This window comes from Gobio gobio (assembly GCF_949357685.1).
Source record: "Gobio gobio genome assembly, chromosome: 8".
NCBI lineage: Eukaryota > Metazoa > Chordata > Actinopteri > Cypriniformes > Gobionidae > Gobio > Gobio gobio.
In genome coordinates, this window is record NC_137114.1 from 39853348 (window position 1) to 39874524 (window position 21177).

General features: G+C 46.7%; 1 protein-coding gene across 2 annotated transcripts; it reads right to left on the reverse strand.

The window, feature by feature from the left end:
- Positions 1-13966: 13966 nt before the first annotated feature.
- On the reverse strand, positions 13967-20635 carry fam222bb (family with sequence similarity 222 member Bb). Of its 2 annotated transcripts, XM_079822960.1 has the most exons (4): positions 20517-20635; positions 18848-18972; positions 16989-18644; positions 14934-14953 (listed from the first exon to the last, which is right to left on the reverse strand). In XM_079822960.1, the coding sequence occupies exons 2-4, from the start codon at positions 18924-18926 to the stop codon at positions 14940-14942; spliced, it is 1749 nt and encodes a 582-aa protein (XP_079679086.1). In that variant the 5' UTR covers positions 18927-18972; positions 20517-20635; the 3' UTR covers positions 14934-14939. The 2 variants fall into 2 exon arrangements, with proteins under 2 accessions (XP_079679085.1, XP_079679086.1); XM_079822959.1 differs by having other exon boundaries at positions 13967-18644.
- Positions 20636-21177: the final 542 nt, after the last annotated feature.

Genomic DNA, 21177 nt, shown 5'->3' on the forward strand with positions numbered 1-21177 from the left:
CACACACTACAAAATGTTATTAAGATTATCGTGCCAGAGGAAGCGCGTCACTTGATCTACGCAGCAGATCGGAATCGGGGAAAATGGATACTGTAAACCGAAAACTTGCTCTATCAATAATGATCGCTTGTTGTGAAAAAAAAAACAAAAGCGTAAGAATAAACAAGTGTGGATGAGAAAATGGTTGGGGAGACGGGATCAACATGGACTGTCAGTTCTTCAGCGAGAAATGGAGGTAAAATTTACCTTATATTACTATCATAAGCCCTAGTATTCGCACGGGATTAGTATTATCTGGGGACCTCGTGTGATTTAGAAATTACTCCCCACATCTGAATTTTGCGTGGCGCATTCGCACGGGATAAGCAAAGCCTGTGATTTTACTCGAATTTACTGACTTATCTCCCGGATATGATGTCAAGACTTAATGTTTTTTTCGTTATAGATATAGCTGTATGAAATTATAAACAGTCGTATCAATATCATTTTGATTGTTTTATAGTAATAAAAATAATAATTTAGTTAAGTTAGAGAACAGACGCTACAATTAAAAACTGAACTGAGCAATATAATATATAGGCCTAGGCTACGGCGGAAGATTCAGTTTCAAACCTAAATGTAAAAGCGCCCATTTAAGCGAGTTTATCATTGTCATTTTCTGTTTTTGTGTTTTTCATTAAGAATATTAAACACACCATTCAAGCAATTTACTCCCAAATTGATGCTCATTCTAAAGTGAAAGTATAATCCGCGCGGCCGCACAGAATTCATAACGGTGCGCATTTTATGCATAGTGCCATTCTTCGTTAAAGATAAAGATAAAAATGCACACAGGAAACAAAAACCTTGCAAAAATGATATACGATCCGCCCACCCTTGCAGCAGGAAACGTAATTTGCAGCCAGGGCGTCTTGCAACTCTCCGTTGGCTTGTGAGCTGGAAAAACCAAACTCTGGACAGGCCAATCACATCGTGTATATACTCGGTGGGCGGGCTTAACATAATGACGGCAGAGTTGCGGCAGTTCCGCGTGCTACTTGAAAACAAAAAAGCTGGCGAACAGGCTTTGGCCGCGACTCTGGAAGACTTGGAGTTAAGCTTTTCTTTGAGAAAAGAACAAAGAATGGCACTGAAGTCATTCTTAAAGGGGTGGTAAAACACGATTTCACTTTTCTAACTTTAGCTAGAGTGTAATGTTGCTGTTTGAGCATAAACAAAATCTGCAAAGTTACAACGTTCAAAGTTTAAAGCAAAGGGAGATATTTGCTTTTAAAGAAATCAATTTCTAAGGACTACAGCAAACGGCCGGTAGGGACTACAGACATTCCTCCAGGGTTGCTGACATCACCAGTCCCAATATTTACATAAACCTCTCCTCCGAGAATATTAAATAAGGGGGGAGAGGCCATTTTTTATTGCTGTGGGGAAGAGTTGTTGTGGTATAGTTAGTAGGCTGGAATGATGTTGCCGCAATGCCGACAAAACGCTGTTATTTTCATCCGGATTGCAGGTCCACTTTGTTCAGCCTTCCAAGGGACGGGGGATTTAGGGATCAATGGTTAAAATTTATTTTCAACTCGGCCCCTCATAATTATTACCCAAATCTCGCTCTCTATGCTGCACATTTCACGGAGGAAAGCTTCCACAATCTTAGCGAGTTCAATGCAGGATTCGCACAACGGCTTGTCCTGAAAGATGGATTTAAAAACAGAAACTGTTTACGGGACACAACCTGTAAGTATGATTTATTTTTCGTCGATGCGTTTTCCCGTAATAGTTCGTATTGTTAATTGTACGTTGTAGCAAGGAAGTAAACCAATGACAACGCTGTTTGGCTCTGCAAACCAGTTTGTTAAATGCTCATTCATACTTAACATTATCCGACAAACACCTAACGTTACAAACTTTTTTTAAATCTCAACAGCGAACTTGGAATTAGTGTAAATTATTCTTTGAGCTTTTATTTATTGTTTATCTACAGGCATGCTAAACACGATTCTGTGTTTGATTTGGCTACTATAGTAAAGCCAATGTTTAGTGTTCATTTTGGGTTAATAGTTCTTGCGACAGATATTTGGCTATAATCGTTCGAAAAATTCAAAAGTAACGGTGCCATTCAGTAGCGATCACTATAGATCCGCAGTCTTTACTCTTGAGGACTGAACAGGTTGAACAGGTTCTGCTCGATCATCATCACTAAAATTGTCTGGGTCTGATTCGGGCTCAGATTGGTGTGGTTTTATTGACGCCATTGTTTCTAATACTACCAAAGCACAGTCTACCGGTAAAGGTAAGGGGCGTGACGTTTCCGACAAACGTGCACTAGGCGGTTAGCGAATCACAACACACTGGGCCAGCTAACCAATCTGAGCCCATTGCGTATTTTTGAGGGACCGGCTCCATAGAACCTGGAAACCATCAGACCGTTTTTACAAGGAGGGAAAGAGCAGTGTAGAATAAAGGTCAAATATATGAAAAATAATGATATTTTTTAAAAACGAAGCATGAACACATGTTACAGTGCACCCCACAAACACAATCAAGCCTTCGAAAGAATGTGTTTTACCACCCCTTTAAGAAAGGAAGATGTGTTCGGAGGATACGGAAAAAGTGGAATCTATCAACTAGCTCCTCTTCACCTTCTTCGTTGCTCTGGTTGGTTGTAGCGCTATCCTCTTGCATGCAGAGGGAATTTGAAAGACAACTGTTTATCCCGCCCCTCAGATTGAGCCCTGCCAATGGTGTGTTCCCAGACCCAACATCTTGATGTGGGTCTGGCTTGTCAGGTTACCTTGGAGAGTCTTTGTCCACTCAAACTCTCCTCCTCACTGTGCATTAGGACGATATAGACACACATCCTCTTCCAGGCAGATTCGTAACTTCTTTAGTTGATTGGAACTTCTTAAGTATTGCCCTGATGGTGGAAACGTCCGGTTACGTATGTAACCCTCGTTCCCTGAGGAGGGAACGGAGACGTACGTTAGTGACTAACGAATGGGGGTTTCGCTTAGAAGCCAATCATCTTCATCGTATTCAACAGCGCCCAATGGCAGTGCCAATGCCATGGGCATGCGGAATTTGCATGCGTAACTCCGCCCCACCTCGTGGGTATATAAGGAAGTACGCTGCGAACATCGCATTATGTTACTGCTGCAGGAGCCAAGACTGAACTCCTCGCGTTCCAGGCAGCACAGCTGACGTGGCTAAGGAAACGTACGTCTCCGTTCCCTCCTCAGGGAACGAGGGTTACATACGTAACCGGACGTTCCCTTTCGTTCAGTCACTACGACGTACGTTAGTGACTAACGAATGGGGGAACCTGTAAAACAGCGCCACTCAGCTGTCATCCAGTGCCCTGCGCAAGTGTGAGATCCCGCCACTTAAGGCCCTAGGACTCCCACTTATCACAGGATTACCAAGGTACACTGGGAAGCATATCCCAGTGAGGGAATGCCAAGATGCCTACCGTAGGGAGGACTTAGAGAATACACATATGACCCGCTGAGGGTTGCATATGGAAGATCTCTAGGGTACCAGCCGAAGGTGGATTTTTAACCCTAGGGGTGGCAGGGACTTGCCAAGGGAAAGACACCTGCTCACTGAGGAGGCTTACGGTGGGAATACTCGTGTGGGGGTCGCCAGAGGGGAACCATGCACACGGAGCACCTGGCCGGACATGAGGGTCTGGGCTCGAAAGGGCAGACTGAACTGATGTCGGCGTCGACAGTGCTGGAGGAGCTCAGGGCTCTCGGGGAGCTCACCTGAGGAAAATATCGCACGTATCCAGTCATGGGAGTGGAATGGCGAGCAAGCGAAGACACCTGAGCGTGGTCCATTACCGGCCCCTCGGGGGGGCGAGTACAAAGTCGGACACTGGCTCCACTCGGAGATTGTAGAATCTGGCGAATGTGTTGGGTGTCGCCCAGCCTGCAGCTCTGCAGATGTCTGTTAGCGAGGCGCCATGCGCTAGAGCCCAAGAGGAGGCCACACTCCGGGTGGAGTGTGCCCTCACACCAAGGGGACATGGTCGACCTTGCTGCTGGTAAGCCAAAACAATGGTGTCCACCACCCAGTGAGACAACCTCTGCTTTGAGAGAGCACTTCCCTTCCGCTCTCCACCATAACAGACAAAGAGCTGGTCTGAGGTCCTGAAACACTGCGTCATGTCTACGTAGGCGCGGAGAGCGCGTACTGGACAGAGCAATGCCAAGGCTGGGTCTGCCTCCTCCAAAGGCAGCGCTTGCAGGTTCACCACCTGATCTCGGAACGGAGTGGTAGGAACCTTGGGCACATATCCGGGCCGGGGTCTCAGGATCACGTGAGAGTTAGCCGGCCCGAACTCAAGGCACGCTTCGTCAACCGAAAACGCTTGCAGGTCCCCGACCCTCTTAAGCGAGGCCAATGCGGTCAGCAGAGCCGTCTTCATAGACAAGAACTTAATCTCGGCCGACCGCAAAGGCTCAAAGGGAGGCCTCTGCAGAGCACTTAAGACTACTGAGAGGTCCCAAGAGGGAACGAGAGGAGAGCGAGGAGGATTCAGTCTCCTCGCTCCCCTCAGGAACCTGATGACCAGGTCGTGCTGACTTACCTTTTTGTCTCCCAGGAGATCGTGGTAGGCAGATATTGCGGCCACGTACACTTTCAGGGTGGAGGGAGACAGCCTTCGCTCCACCCCCTCCTGGAGAAACGATAGCACGGACCCGATCGGGCATTTCCAGGGGTCTTCTTGGCGGGAAGAGCACCATGTGACGAAGAGGTTCCACTTCAACGCGTAGAGACGTCGTGTAGACTCAGCTCTAGCGGAAGTGATGGTAGCGACCACCGCAGGTGGAAGGCTACTCAAACCTGCCGTGTCCCGTCCAGAAGCCACACGTGGAGCTTCCAGAACGCTGGACGCGGGTGCCAAAAGGTGCCCCGTCTCTGAGTCAGAAGGTCTGGTCTCAGAGGGATAGGCCAGGGAGGGGCTGTCACAAGGAGTAAGAGTTCTGGGAACCAGGTCTGGCCGTGCCAAAGCGGGGCGACCAAGACGACCTGCTCCTTGTCCTCCCTGATCTTGCACAGTACCCGTGCAAGAAGGCTCACTGGGGGAAACGCATACTTGCGTAGCCCGGACGGCCAGCTGTGCGCCAGTGCATCCGTGCCGAGGGTGCCCTCGGTCAGGGAATAATACAGGGAGCAATGGGAAGAGTCCTGGGAGGCAAACAGATCTACCTGTGCGTCGCCGAACCGTTCCCATATCAGCTGGATCGTCTGGGGGTGGAGTCTCCACTCTCCGGGGAGAGGCTGAAACCGTGACAGCTCGTCGGCTGCACAGTTCAGGTCTCCAGGGATGTGGACAGCACGAAGGGACCTCAGGCGCTTCTGACTCCACAAAACGAGATGGCGGGCGAGTTGAGACATACGGTGGGAGCGTAGACCGCCCTGGTGGTTGATGTACGCTACTACGGCCGTGTTGTCTGTCCTGACTAGCACATGTTGACCCTTCAGCAACGCTCGGAAGCGGTGCAGGGCGAACCGTACAGCCAGTAACTCGAGGCAATTGACATGCAGAAGGCGCTGGGGTCCTGTCCAGGAGCCCGCGGCTGCTTGTCCATTGCACATGGCACCCCAGCCCGTGGATGATGCATCTGTTGTCACAACAACATGCCTGGAAGCTCGTTCTAAGGACACTCCGGTCCGTAGAAACTTGAGGTTCGACCACGGGGTGAGTGTCTGTAAGCAGGCCCGAGTCACTGGGACCCGGAGCGTGCCAGACCGCCATGCCCATCTCGGGACTCGATCGCGTAGCCAGTGCTGAAGCGGTCTCATATGAAGCAATCCGAGCGGCGTTACCGCGGCTGCAGATGCCATATGCCCCAGGAGCCTCTGAAAATGTTTCAGTGGAACCGCACTCTGGCCCTCGACTTGTCGAAGGGCAGTCAGCAGAGACTGCGCGCGCTCGCTCGAAAGCTGCGCGCACATGGCGACCGAGTCGATATCCATACCGAGAAAAGAGATCCTCTGCGCGGGGCAAAGTTTGCTCTTCTCCCAGTTGACCCGAAGGCCCAGACGGGCTAGGTGATGGAGCACCAGATCTCTGTGTCCGCAAACCTGCTCTCGAGAGGGACCCAGTATGAGCCAGTCGTCGAGGTAGTTCAGGATGCGGACCCCGTGCTGCCGAAGGGGCGCAAGGGCTGCCTCGGCAATCTTCGTAAAGACGCGAGGGGACAGAGATAGCCCGAATGGTAGAACTGCGTACTGATATGCCCGCCCCTCGAAAGCAAACCGTAGGAACGGTCTGTGTCGAGGCAAAATGGAGACATGGAAGTAGGCGTCTTTCAGGTCGATCGCTGCAAACCAATCGTGTGGACGAACGCATTCGAAAAGGCGTTTCGCTGTCAACATCTTGAACGGAAACCGGTGAAGGTAACGGTTCAGGATGCGCAGGTCCAGGATTGGCCGTAGCCCACCGGTCTTTTTGGGTACAATGAAGTACGGGCTGTAAAACCCGCAATTCATCTCGATCGCACCCTTCGCCAGTAGGGTGGCAATCTCCGCTCGCATGACGGGGGCGTTGGCCCCGATCATGGTGGAACGGACTCCCTGGAAGCAGGGAGGAACCCGTGCGAACTGAATCGCATAGCCGCGCCTGACGGTCCGCTCGACCCAGCGGGACAGCCCTGGAAGCTGAAGCCAGACATCCAGAAACTGCACCAGCGGGGTCATACGGTGTACAGACGTACCCGGTGTGGGCTTGCAGCGATGCAGCGTCACCGGCCCGGACATGGGAGGCTGTGGGGCGTCCCGGTGCGGGGGCACGGTTGACAGCTGCGTCCTGACAGAGGAGACCAGGGAAGGACCAGCGTTCCACTGGGGTCTGCTCTGCCAGGAGGCTGGCGACAGAGTGGGATGCGAGTGGCGGGACCCGTGGGTGGCGCGCACCGTCATCACCGGACTCTGTGGGCTCAGGGATGGGAGTGTTAATTCTTTCTTTGACCAACATAGGGTGCTGCTGACCCGGGGGCCAGCAGCTGAACAAAGGATTCTCCCCCGGCCCTCCACCGGGGGAAGGAGTGGTCCTGCTACCATCTCCTCGAAAGAATTTCCCATCCCTGAGCCGTCCGTCTCAGGAGCGCCGCTTGGCCTGGCGTTTAGCGGGGCGCGGGGCGGCCTGAGGGGACTTGGACGCCTTCCTACGGCTTCCTCCGCGACCCGGCCCGGGTGAAGGCTGCTGCTTGGACCGGGTGGGAGGGGCGGGAGCCTTAGGAGGGCGTCCTCGGCGTGGAGCAGACTGAGTTGACTGCGCCGGCGGCGGGGTGGAGGCAGCAGCTGGCCGCCGGGGCAGTACGTGCTTAATAGCCTCAGTCTGCTTCTGGGCGATTGAGAACTGTTGGGCGAAGTCCTCAACCGCCCCGCCGAAGAGGCCGGCCTGGGATATGGGGGCATCGAGGAACCGGGTTCGCTCGGTGTCCCGCATATCGGCCAGGTTCAGCCACAGGTGACGCTCCTGGACCACATTTGTGGACATCACTTGACCCAGGGAGCGTGCGGTCACCTTCGTCGCCCGGAGAGCGAGGTCGGTGGCGGCACGCAGCTCATTTAAGAGCCCCGGATCAACTCCACCCTCGTGCATGTCCTTGAGGATCCTGGCCTGGTAGACCTGGAGGATCGCCATGGCATGCAGCGAAGCGGCAGCCTGCCCCGCGGCTCTGTGCGATTTCGACACCAAGGTTGATGTGAATCGACAGGCTTTGGAGGGGTGCTTAGGATCACCACGCCAGGTTGAAGCGCTCTGAGGACACAGTTGCATCGCAACAGAACGTTCAACTGGAGGGACCCCAGTGTACCCTTTAGCTGCCGCCCCATCGAGGACGGAGAAGGCGGAGGAAGTCAGTGAACGGTCACGGGAAGACAATGGGGACTTCCAGGACCGCGTGAGTTCCTCATGCAGCTCGGGAAAGAAAGGTATTGAGGGCAAGGACTGACGGGTGTCAGCGCGAGCCCCCAAAAACCAATCATCGAGCCTTGAGCGTTCGGGACAGGGTGGAGGGTTCCACTCGATCCCTAAACTCGCGGCTGCCCGAGACAACATGGCTGTCAGCTCTGGATCTGACTCGGGCAATGCTGGCACGCCCGAGGGCGGCAGCACAGCCGAGTCGTCATCTCCAGAGGACTCGAGCCCACCTTGTGATGCGGTGATCGACATCGCATCCTCCTCTGGAGCGCCAAATGAGATGCGCGGGGGGGCCGGAGCCGGCCCCGCGATCTGCATCTGAACACTCGCGGGTTGCAATGTGCAAGACGGGGGTGTGGCCCGAGGCATGAGCGTCGGGGCTTTGTTCCACACCGTAACCGTCAAGTCACCCTGACCACCAGCCGAAGTACTGGGCCTCTGGGACTCAGTAGATCGGGGTGTGGTAGAGGGGACTCTCACTTCAGTACGAAGGTCATGGAGTCTTGACCGCAACATTGCGATGGTCATGTTCCCGCAGTGAGAACATGACTCATCCGCGAACGCTGTCTGAGCATGCTGAAAGCCCAAACATATCAGACAGTGTTCGTGCCCATCAGAAGAGGAAAGCAACCGACCACACCCAGAAGTACACGGACGAGACATCCTGAAAAGGACGCGTCACGTGTAAGCTCTTTTATGAGAGGAAGCTTCGCAGAGAACGCCGAAGCGCCCAGGGACCACACACCAGCTGTCTAGCGGACCACTGCGCAGATCAGCAGGCAGGCAGTATGATGATCACTGGAACGCGCCGTAACACCAACGCCTCTGGAAAGCTGCTCGTCTCGAAAGCTGTCGATGACTCAGATCAGGCTTGTAGGAGTGAAGAGATCCTCTTGGCTCCAAAGCAGAAACATAATGCGATGTTCGCAGCGTACTTCCTTATATACCCACGAGGTGGGGCGGAGTTACGCATGCAAATTCCGCATGCCCATGCCATTGGCACTGCCATTGGGCGCTGTTGAATACGATGAAGATGATTGGCTTCTAAGCGAAACCCCCATTCGTTAGTCACTAACGTACGTCGTAGTGACTGAACGAAAGGGAATGGGGATTTTCAATGCTTTAGCTGTTTTCCTGCAGCCACTTTCTATTTTATAAAGCTCAACAATCTTTTGCTGCACATCAGAACTACATATTCTGATGTGCAGCAAAAGGTTTTGCCCTTTTTTTGTTGAATTTGGCCTTTGTGATTCCTCATATTTGGGAATATGAAGGAAACTAAGTATGAGTTAGTTGTAGCTACACAAAGTTACCAGAAGAGGTCACACAACACTCAAAACCGTTTAAAATGTGTCATTAAAATTATGCTTGAAATTATTTATTTAAAATATTTCCCCCTGGGTGTTTACAACATGTGGCATTGCACTACTGTACATGATATACGTTAATACTTTTAAAGAGAAACAAAACATTTTATCAAAAAAAAATCATGCCTTCCAACCCCAATCCATCTATCCATCCACTCTCATGTCTTCTTCTCACTGATCTCAAATGTTGGACTCGTTACGAAAAAAAAAAAAAGAAGCTTATTACTCATTACTCCTTCCGAAAGTAATATTATTACTTTATTTATTATTTCCTGGCAATAATTAATTACACAGCTCGTTATTACATTTCCATTAGGCCTACACCCACAGAAATGGTAATTGCGTGTTTTCTCCTTAATATTATGACTTTGTATGTGCGACTCTTTGTGAATGTTAGGGTATATTTCAATTATTAAATTCGTATTTCTTTAGATATTATCTTAATTTCTATTCATTTTCCACTGAATTATGTGATCTGGTGGGCATATTAGCTTCCAGTGCTGTCTCCCTGCTGTGTTCGAAAACGCCCCCTAAACCCTCATTCCCTAATTACTTCACTAATAGTCCACCTGAAGCAGTGAATGAAAACGAGTGAATTTGGACAGTGTGCCGGAAGGGCTGCTGCTTCTGCAATCGTTTGAAACGAGGCAAACTGGCAGCTCCCGTATAGTATGATAAAAAGATTTATCTTGAACTCTGTCATGGAAACCATATAAACCAGGGGCGTTTCCTCCAAGGGGCATTTTGCCTCCTCAAAAAAATTGGATGACAAAATAATCAACATTACAAAATGTGACATTAAAAAGGTGTATAAATCACTTGTTTTTCTAAAGTAACACTGTCCAACAGCGACACCAGCAGGTAAAGTTACAGCGAGTCTTTCATGCCTCCCCTGAGCCCATTGACTTAACAGACCTAAAGCATTCGGTTTAGATGGGGATAATTGAGAATGAATGGGGGAATGTCACGTGAGAGGCAATCCTCCATCACCATATATTGATTGTGATTGGTTATGGTTGGTTCGTGCGATAAATCCTGACTCACTCACAAATCCTGAGTAAACAACTTAGATGTCACCACTTATGTCACGTCAAAATCAAACTTGAAATGGCCTGAAAACATAATGACTGTTTTTTTGTTTTGTTTAGAAAGCAATCAGCTTGGTGAAATTAAAGGTACATTGTAGGCCAACCGTCAGTTAGCATCAAATACATATAAAATACATACAGCAGTTGCCACTGGTTAGCAAACGTCTTTTTTAAGACACGTAACAGCTTAAAAATTCTTGAGTTGGGTAATACTGGGGTATTTTATGTCGTAGAATAAAACGTGAAAGTGTCTTGAGCTTGTGTTTACCACGGACCTTATTTCAGCCATTTAACCAAAACCCCATTAAAAAAATCCCATTGACTTTGGGACGTGCTAATATGCTAACTCATTTCTGCGTTTTGGCCTACAAATTTAAGTCATATCTGCACCACTCTATAAGCAAGCTACCCTATGTCAAACATAGAAAAAACTTTAACATTAGACATTAAGTTTATATAATGATAACGTTACATTCATTTCTGCTTTTCCTCAGCTGTTTTAAAAAGCAAACAACAGAAATGTATGTTATTTTTATTCTGGTACACAAAAATACAAAATGCTCTCCTTGTCTTATGGCGACATCATGTGGTTAACATGTGAACGTGACATGTTATTGACTGGAACCCCGACAGGAACTCTGAGGTCTTACATTTTAATTCAGATATTCCCACATCCAACCTCTTCTAATTTAAGTAAATAAGTAAAATAAATTAGCTTAAATTAAACTTGATCTGACTGAAGTATTTAGTTTCCTTTAAAAATGTAACATGGGCCCTGGGCTTGTGGACGAATGTCCGTCGTAAAGTCCGTAGGGTGTCCCATTTATCATTTTAGGATTCAGAAGGGTGCTCACGAGCATGAATCTTGTTCTTTCATAGCACTAACCATGACTTCAGAAGTGGGAAGTACATTACCGATAGCATGTGAAATCAGCATATGCCTAGTCTAATCAATATTTAGTTGATCATAAGTAACTGTAATTGAATTGAATTACATAAAAAATATAAGACTAATCCCACTTTTTCAAGGGAAAAGTAATTACAGTAATTAATTAATTACTTAGTAATGCATTCACTGCCTCTGATTCATTTCAAAGTAGAAATGTTGCCTTTATGACTAATGTTTGTCCAATATTTCTAAAATCAGTGACTTCACAACCCTCCGCCCCACCCCACCTCACAATGCCAGGTTTTAGATGAGGATAGCTCGCATCTGCATATCTAAACACTGCCTTATCTAACGGTTCATTCGATGTTTGTTAAACCACTGTAAGTACAGCTACATCAGCGTGTCATTGGTGTTCTTGTGGGCTCAATTATAATCTTGTCAAAAGGGTTTAGAAGTGTCTACCATGTGCAGAAAACACTTTATTTTTACATGGATTACCACCCACAGAATCTTGACAGATTTGGCACTTGCGTCGGAGCTCAGTTAACCTCAGGGCATCTGTGTGACACAGCTCTAATTGGCTTTGTACAAAACTGTGCCATGATGCCATCTTCAAAGGTTACAGGAGCTAACTGAGGATACTCTGGAGTCTTTTGCCAAACACTGGGCAGCAGCACGGATGGGCATTTGGGGCCACTAAAGTTTTCTAACAGTCCTGATAGGTTCTGAAGATATAATATAATAAACAGTTTTACATTCTATATAGAGAACAAGGAATTGTGTAATACATTTGAGATCACACTGATCAGAGGGGATGAATAGGATATTCTTATCACAAATAGGCCTATATATTTTTTATTTTCAAAATTGAATACCCACAATGGCTACTCAGATCATTCCTCAATACTCCATATTAATATTACACGATACACATGAATGCAATCACAGTAATATAATTAATATGTAATATATTTGACGAAAGAGTAAACATTGTCAGCCTCTTTGTCTATTGTTGCTCCGCACACTAAAATAGTTCCAAACAAAGCCTAAACTAACTAACCAAAATTAACCGTTGCATATCTCTGAGCAACACAGAGGATGTTTTGAATGAATCTAGGATTCAGCGATTGTATCAGAACTAAATTCAGTTGTTTGATTCACTTAGAAACAGTCACTTGTTGCCACTTACTTTGTGTCGACGTGACGTGCAGAAAAAGTCACCAAAATACTAACTGATAATCTGTGCGAAAAGACAAGCGGAGTGATACAGTAAAAGTCCCAGTAACGCTGCTTGACCAATCAAATCCGCGGACCGGAACTTACTCTTGCCAATTTATTCTTGTCAACATTTGTGTGTGTGTGTGTGTGTGTGTGTGTGTGTGTGTGTGTGTGTGTGTGTGTGTGTGTGTGTGTGTGTGTGTGTGTGTGTGTGTGTGTGTGTGTGTGTGTGTGTGTGTGTGTGTGTGTGTGTGTGTGTGTGTGTGTGTGTGTGTGTGTGTGTGTAAATAACAATAGGGGAATACTGAGTCATACAAAAACACTTAATACAATCAAAATTATATCAAAAATCAATCATACATCTAATACATCAAGTCTCCCTTTGAACCGCTGAGATGTCTTAACAATTGTAGGCTATTGAAGAACCTTCAAGTCAGTGGAAAATAGTCTACCATTTGGTATACACACTTTGCTTTATGTATATGATATTTCCCAAATAATGACCAAAAAAGTTTGGTAGGCCTATAAGCTAATTTCAAATGAAAAATAAATGTAAGATAAATAAAATGATTGTTTCGGTTTCCTCTTTACAAATGCATAATGGCGAAAACCCTTACTAATAAAATCATTACATGGATAACAATAATTTTTCTTTGACTTTATTAGGAATTACATATTTGTTTATATCTGTAAATAAACCAATTACCAATTACAGGATTATACATCTTTTCAATTTTGATAAGGTAAAGTGGTTTTGGGGGAAATACGAGTTTTAAATATTCTTTTTGAAGATACATTTGACCCAATATTACTAACAAATTCCATGTAATTATATGCCACCTAACGGATTTAAGTCTGTGACAAAAATTTAACTTTAGTAAAACAAAAATTAAACTTTTGTCACTCCAAAAAAAGTCTTGTTTTTGAATATATTGATTATTCCAAATAGCACAGGATTGAGGAGAAGAAAATGTGTTTATAGACACATTTTCACAAGCTTGTTTGTGAAAATTAGACTACTTAATTGGGAGTTTAGTGCATTTAAAATCACAGCCAAGTAAAAAAAAAATGAAGACTTCTTTCCATATTTCACATGCTAGTTACCTGGCGAGTTGTACGATAGCTAGGAAATTGCTTGATTATATATCGTCTTAGTCGTATCGTCCCTTAGTTTAAGTATGGTAGCAACACCAGCAAAACAAAAGACTACTGCTTTCAACACATGACAAAAAAAAAAGCTTATTCTGTCTATCCTGTTAAATTACTGACGCATGCTGAGAATTCAATAGATGGCCCTGAAAAGTCACATTTTGGTATGTGTTCTGACTCAAAGAGGGGAAAAAATACATTTTATGGAATGTGAAAATTAAAAGCATGAGATTGCACTCAAAATGAATACTTGTTAACAATTGTCATGTTTTATTCCAGTACTCAAGACGACAAAAAGAGACACGACACACTTTTTGCAAATGCAAGTCAAACTTTATTTTGGTTAGAGGGGAATGTTTGTGCAACACGTTCCTGAAAAAATGTGTATCTGGAATGACAGTTTTCGGTTACACAAAACAGGTGCGCACTGCTACCATTCAAGTGACATTTTGTTCTTTGGTGGAACAAGATGAGACGCACTCAACTCCTCCTAACATACACTCCTGTAGTCCAAAACTGCCATTGTGTTGTTTTGGGAGGAGAAAAAAAAAAGGGGGGGGGGGGGGGGTGATGGGGGCAGGAGTGCATGTGCTCCAAAAGACAAAGAACTTTCCAGAGCATTCCTTTGAATGTTTCAAGGACACTAGGGAGTTCAGCAGCGTAGCTCTCGCCACCTAAACTAGTGATTCAGCAGCAACTATTCACATCCGAACAGATCTTGCACCTGCAGCAGCACGCAATGTTCGTTTCTTTCTGAACGATATCAGTAGTTTTTAAAGTAGCTCGGTCCCCCGTTCGTGAGCGGTGCACTACGTCTATGGAATGTGCACTAGCGCTGGTCCATTTTCCATCCCAACGGTCACATACACACAGCCCACATCAGCCCAGAGGAGGCACTTCACATAGAGATAATAACTATTAAAAGAGTAACCTGACATTGTATACTCTTGAGCTGTAACAAGGCATGAAATGAGGATTGAAAGAAACACAGGAAGCTTTACAGGCAAATGTAATAACTTATGTCTGCCGATACTCATCCTATTAACAATATTGCATTGCAAAAAAAAAAAAAGGCATAATATAAATTAGATCTTAACTCTATCCTCACAACATTTAGAAGAAATCTTTTTTTGTGGGCAGAATAAAATAGCAGCTTCATGGGCAACATATCCCGACGTAAGAGATTAAACTGGACCTGCTGTTTGTGAAAAACATCAGCCTGGACGCAAAGCTTTTAGTCGAGCTTGCGTTTTCCAGCGCCTGCGTTCGCCCATGACAGGAAACAGATTTCGGACTTAAACAGGTTTTGCTGCAATGGTAAACGGAGCAAAGTTTAGGAAACATAACATGGTGTGAATGCAACAACTGTTACAGCCCAATACTACACATACATAGCTAAATACAAAAACAAAAAAAACCCTCTTCCTTTCGGGAGTTAGCTCCCCCGATTTAAGGTTTCGCAAAAAGAAAATTTAGCTAAATATTAATTTATATTCTACGCCATGCCTATTGTCAAGGACAGTTCACGGATCAAATATTTAAGGCTTTTGATGGGCAAACAGGGAGGTTATGATACTGGGCGTCACGGTTCCACCCATTCACTCGTCTGCAGTTGCTCCACTCGTTACACCAAAGTCTGACAATACCCATGCTCCACTGCCAGATGGCCTGCCCTGATAAAGGTGGAGAGACTTGGACACGAAAGTCAAGGGAGAATATGAGAAGAGGCACAGGTAGACCTGAGAAAGAGAGGAACTCTCCATGGGAGTTAAACCGTGGAGCATCGAATGGATCAATTATCAGATTCACAGAACAACTCAACTTAAAGCGCGCCTTTTACTTGGGTCGTTCCCCAGCAAACAGACCTAGACTGTCACCGGCGGTGCATTTCAGCTATTTCAGATAAGACCGACATGACACATCAAGTGCCTAAGGTGGGTGGAAAATGCAGTGGCAGGCTTCAGCTGACACAACAGCGTGTGACGGAGATGGAAATGATCCCGCCAGGGAAGAGCGGTATGGTGTTAATGATGGAGCAAAAGCAGGGAGCCAATCCGCCCCGACACACAGCATTCACACCGGCTAATCACACCTCTCAGTTACAGTAGCACAGCAGTGAAGCCACAGGCTAGCCTGCGGTGCTCATTTATATTGCGCTTACATCAACACACTTCCGTCATCCAATTACGGCCAAGGACGTCTTTCCTTTAATGATGAACTAACGCACAAGCGGGTGATGAAACTCTTCCCAAAGGAAGCTTTGGGTCGGCTGCTAAACGTCCAAGTGTAGTGAGTCGAAGCCTGCTGTCACCATCTCTTTCCGATGAAATTCAAGTAGTAACAATTAAGTCGAGACAAAATAAAACCCTAAGCTATGCAATTAGGGCACAGCACAGGTCCCGAAGCAATTTCAGTCTACAGCAGTCTCCATTTAAACTGAAATCTAATAAGATACTCAGAAAAAAAAGAAAGAAATTGAGGATAAAAAGGGTAGCGCATTAGCTGACACTTCAAGGGAAGGATTAACATTGTACACAATGTGGCTTGACTCAGCCCTAGTGTAGCATTTCCATCTAAGACTTTAACCTGATTCGTGTTCAACAGTCTGAAAAAGAAACAGTCTGGTCATGTGTGCATATCCCAGGATCAGTTTGCACTTTCATATCGATTTAGGATTAGTTACAAAAGCACAATATGTAAACATTGAGAGGAACAAAAATAAAATCAACCTCTATACATTGTACAAGCTGTTAGCTTAGATGGAACAGCCACATATTTCAGTCTCATGGCACCCCTTGAATGTCTTCAGTGAGTTAGTACTTCAAATCTCAAGTAGGCCTAAACTACATACAAATGGCATTCGCTGAGAATTCCTTCCCAGCTTTTTAAATAATTGCTAATGAAAAAGAAAGTGAATTAACATATGCATGTTGTGTGGTACATTTTTCCATTTCCATTACACAGACCAGATAGGAATGGGGGGGAAACAGTGCTGATGTCATAAAACGAAGCTAGGGCTGTTTTCTGGAAAGAACAAAATAATAATAATAATTAAAGTAAAATAAATAAATGCCTACATTTTTTCCTCCAAAGGCTAATTATTTAAGAAATCTAAACTAGTAAAATTAGAGAAATAAAAGAAACCAAAGTGGCACATGAGGGGGGTTCAGATTTGTGGAAGCCACGTACATCATCATACAGGAAACATTCAGTAGATCACTTGCGAAAACAAAATGGGAAGAGAGGGGGATTTTTTCCTTGCGCTCCGACTTACACTGACCAGCGTGAACGGGTCGCAGCTCATCTGTACCCTGGGTGGTGGATGTGCACATTTCTACTATCACCTGAATCTGTGGCCCTGCTGACTGAGGCTCTGTGCATCTTTGACATTGTGCCAGGATTCTGCGCTCGGAAGCAGGGCGCCTGGAAGTCGCCGCCCATGTACTCCATGGTCTGCATCAGGTTCGTCTGGCTTGAAATGGACGGCCCGGTCCTGTACTGTGCTCCAGGGGTGCAGTCTGAGAGGCCTCCGTGGAACGGCCCCACCAGGTCTTGAGACCCTGAGCTGTCACTGTTTGGTGTGGGGAGGATGCTGTTCCAGGGAGGCTGCATGTAGTGGCCGTTGCTGTACCCCATGGGCATCCCGTTGACCGGAGGAGATGGAGTTGGTTTATCAGTGGGGGGCTTTAAGTTGAAAGGCTGACCCATGCACACCTCCTGCGGGTAGCCCATGCTCTTGGTGAGGAACCCCGGTCCCATTAGGCCCTCTCTAGGGAGATTCTTGACCTGGTGAGCCGCTCCCTCCGGAAGGTGCTGAAGGTGTGCCAACTGGTGCTGGCCCCAAGGGCCCTGCTGACGTTGTTGCTGGGGTAACTGCGGCTGGGACTGCTGCTTCATGTCATTGTGGTAAATGGGCATCCGGTTCATGGCAGCAATGTCGGGCAGTGACAGAGCAGGACCGCCTTTGTCCGAGTTACCAAGGATGCAAGAAGGCGGAGGACCCACACCAGGATGGGTGCACACCCGAGAGCTTGCGTTAATGAGCTGGTTGCGGCTGATGGGACTGGGGTTGGCGATCTGTCCTTCACACACGGAGGTAGAGCCCATGCCAGCCCGAGCCTGGCAGAACTGGTTGATCTGATTGACGATGCTGCTCAAGTCGCTGGGCCGGTTCTGGTGCAGGCTGGCAGCCATGGACAGCGGGATGGTTGAGGTAGACACAGTCACATTGGGAGGGGCGTCGGCGTCAGGCAGCTTGCGTGCCATCTGTAAGCCTGCCAGGGGTGGCTGCAAGACCCCCGGGGCCAGCGGTCCGGCACAAGAGGCCTGTGGCATGGGTTGGGATTGAGAGAAGCCCTGGGAGTGCTGCAGGTTCACCGACTGCGCCATATCAGGCAGATGCCGTAGTCCTTGCGAACCGGGCAACTGTGTCTGCTGCTGCATGAGAGTCTGTTGGTGGTTTAGGGCGTGGTGCGGTACTGGCGGTTGGTGAGCCTGGCTCTGATGTAAAGCCTCCTGATGAGCCAGGCTCTGCTGTGGTTGTAAACTACTCTTCTGCTGCTGCAGGGCTTGTGAATGGGCCTGCAAGGCCTGAGAGTGAGCGAGACTCTTCTGGCCTAAAGGAGTCTGAACGTGTGGAACAGTGTGAGGAACATTTAAAGTGCTGGGACTGGCGTAAAGCCCACTGTGCGGGTTCATGATGAGCTTGGGGAGAAAACGGGCTCGGCCGCCTTCAATGTCCTTGAGGATCCCTTTGACGGGGACTTTGACGATGGCCAAGAGGCCCGTCCGGGTGTTGACCTGAGGTGGGTAGGGGCTGTAGCGCTGGCTGGAGGTGTCGAGACCGTTAACGGTGCGGCGAATATGCTTCCTCTGAGGTACTTTCACACTATTGGGGAAGATTTTTATAGTCAGTGGGTTATTGGCAACTTTCTTAGCATAGGCATCCAATTCCGCTGGGGTAGGATAGTGTGCTGATCTCATCCTCTGTGTAGTGTCCCCTGTGAGCAAGAGAAGGCCAAACACGAAGGTTAATGCAAGGAATTTGCCGCTCGCATGATAGCATATGACTGCTTAACAACAGGGCTTCAACGGAGCAGGGTCAAGAGACAGAGCATCTGTTTCACTAACAAAGGGACAAACTAGGTCAAACATACATGCAGTCTAATCAGAACAAAGCTCATTTCAGTTAACGGCAGCTTACATTTCTGAAGTCCAGTGTTCATCTGCGTGTGCGAGAGAAGCTGGAGGGAGGGGTTTGATACTGGCAGACAGGCCAGCATGTCACAATGAGACTAATGCAACATTGGACTCTCACTCCTCATCACACTGCAAAGGAAACAATCATGTCAGGAACAAAAACCGACTCGCATCAATTGTCTCTTAAAATACATGGTGTAAAAAAAGAAACATTGGCTATTTTCTCCTCTGAGGGCATCATTAAAGAGATCCAATTTTACGTGCAGATGTAGGTTTAATGGAACACGCCGTGCAATGGGACTTAATGAGAGTAATAAATTATAACGGCGGAAATTTTAATTAGTGGTGGTTTGGTGCAACACAGCAGAGGCAATAATCAAAAAGTCTCCGATTAAAAGAGTCGCAGAATGAAAATCAGCACACCGTGAATACCCCAACAAGCTAAGTAAGTAATATTGAGTAGGGTGTCAACAAATGACATGATTTACAGCCGGCCGCAAAAAAAACGGCAATCCCAGAAGTGTACAAAGGCCCTACCCTTGCTAATTCACCTGAACATCCATCAAACGCTGTAGCTATAGATCTCTGTAATTGCCTCATTGTAGCCATTTATTTAAATATCATGCATTCAAGCATGACCTTTTTAAATAGCTCTCTGAAACAGCTGGTGTCAGGGCCCACGGTGCACACCCTGCAGTTTGAGTGTCAGGAGTGCGATGCAAACGCATTTTCCCGTCTGCCTGGCAGGTGCCCAGGGGCACGGCAGGGGATGCGGCAACACGACCACAGGCCACATGCTCCCAGCTGATTCATCCAATCTGAGATGTGCAGGTGTCAAAAGTGCAGTCGAGACAGAGCCTGACATGTTCAGAGCACCCAACCCCCAACTAGTTTCATCAGGGAGCTGCTTTTAATTTTACAGTAAAGACTCACAATGCCTGAAGAGTCAGAGAGGACCCGTGTACGTCCTGTTATATCATCCCCAAATTGGACTAATGGATGGGGGGAGTTGTTTATTTAGGTGGTGCTCTTCAACAACAACAAAACCACCAAAAAAACCTTTGAACTCAGTTCAATATCTAGACAAACTCACAGTTCAGAGCTCTTACAAGCAAATACTGTATAGCCATGCAGGATTTTTGGAGGACATTTAAGCTGACGCACATTTACAGACTTAATTAAAACCAACAGGCGCTTTGGATAAGCTGAGCTACATTGTGAAACACCAAACCCAGCTAGCCAAGCATCAAACCAAAGCACTTTCATTTTAAAGCACAATTTCTGGATGCTATATCATTCCATTCTAATAAATCAGCCAGCCACCAAAGTTTGCTTAGCTACAAGCTAGATGCATTACAATTACCTCAGATCAACACAGACACACTTACACAATATAGGGTCATTACAGCACACATCTGCCCTGTAGAGAAGATGTATCCGGTCGATTGAAGGTTTGTCGTGGTCATCTAAAGCCCAGCTAACTAACAACCGATCTGAAGGGTGATCAGAGTGAGGTCTCAGCCTGTCTTCGCACCTCTGCCTCTACACTTGCTACTGCCACTAGCATATAGCCTGTGTCTTCTTTGTGCGAGCCACTGCCCGGCTTTCATCTCACAGCTTCTTAAAACCACATTAAAATGATCAGATGGGAGGTGTCGAAACGCAAAACTTACTCTCTGGCTTCGGGATGAGACGAGCGATTGTTTAAAAGAGCATTTTGCTGGGTTATTCGGCACCTGTGCTCTTGCTTGTGTCGATAAAGCGCTTGTCTAGTCACTGCTGCTGCCCAGTGCCCACTGCAGCCTATATCCGCGCATGCGCAGTAAGCTTTTCCCACGTGTCTTCCTCGCTGGCGTCGAGAAAACGCGACAGTAACTTGGACTCAACGCGCCACCTAGTGAATGGGAATTATACTAAATCACATTTTGTCCTAATTAAAATGTATATTATATTATAGTAATTATATTATATGAATTATATTATATTATGTTATATAAATTATATTATATATCGCAGTACTTCTGTAAACGTCAACCAAGTTTTCGTTCTATCTTCATTGTAAAATGCAGAAAGGAATAAAGTAGGACGCTAAAATAAAAATTAATGGAGACAAGATTGGACTAACATTTATAAGCTAATATAACATTATGTCATATCTGTAATTCACAGAATGTATCCATGTAGATGTAGCTCATATGATATATAAAGCACGTACGGCGTAGACATGAATGCAGTCAGCATTTACAGTAATCATGACAACACGGAGCCCGCGTCCCAAAACCCATTGAGTTGCCTACCTAGACAGCATTTTGGACTTCATAGGCGCTTTATACG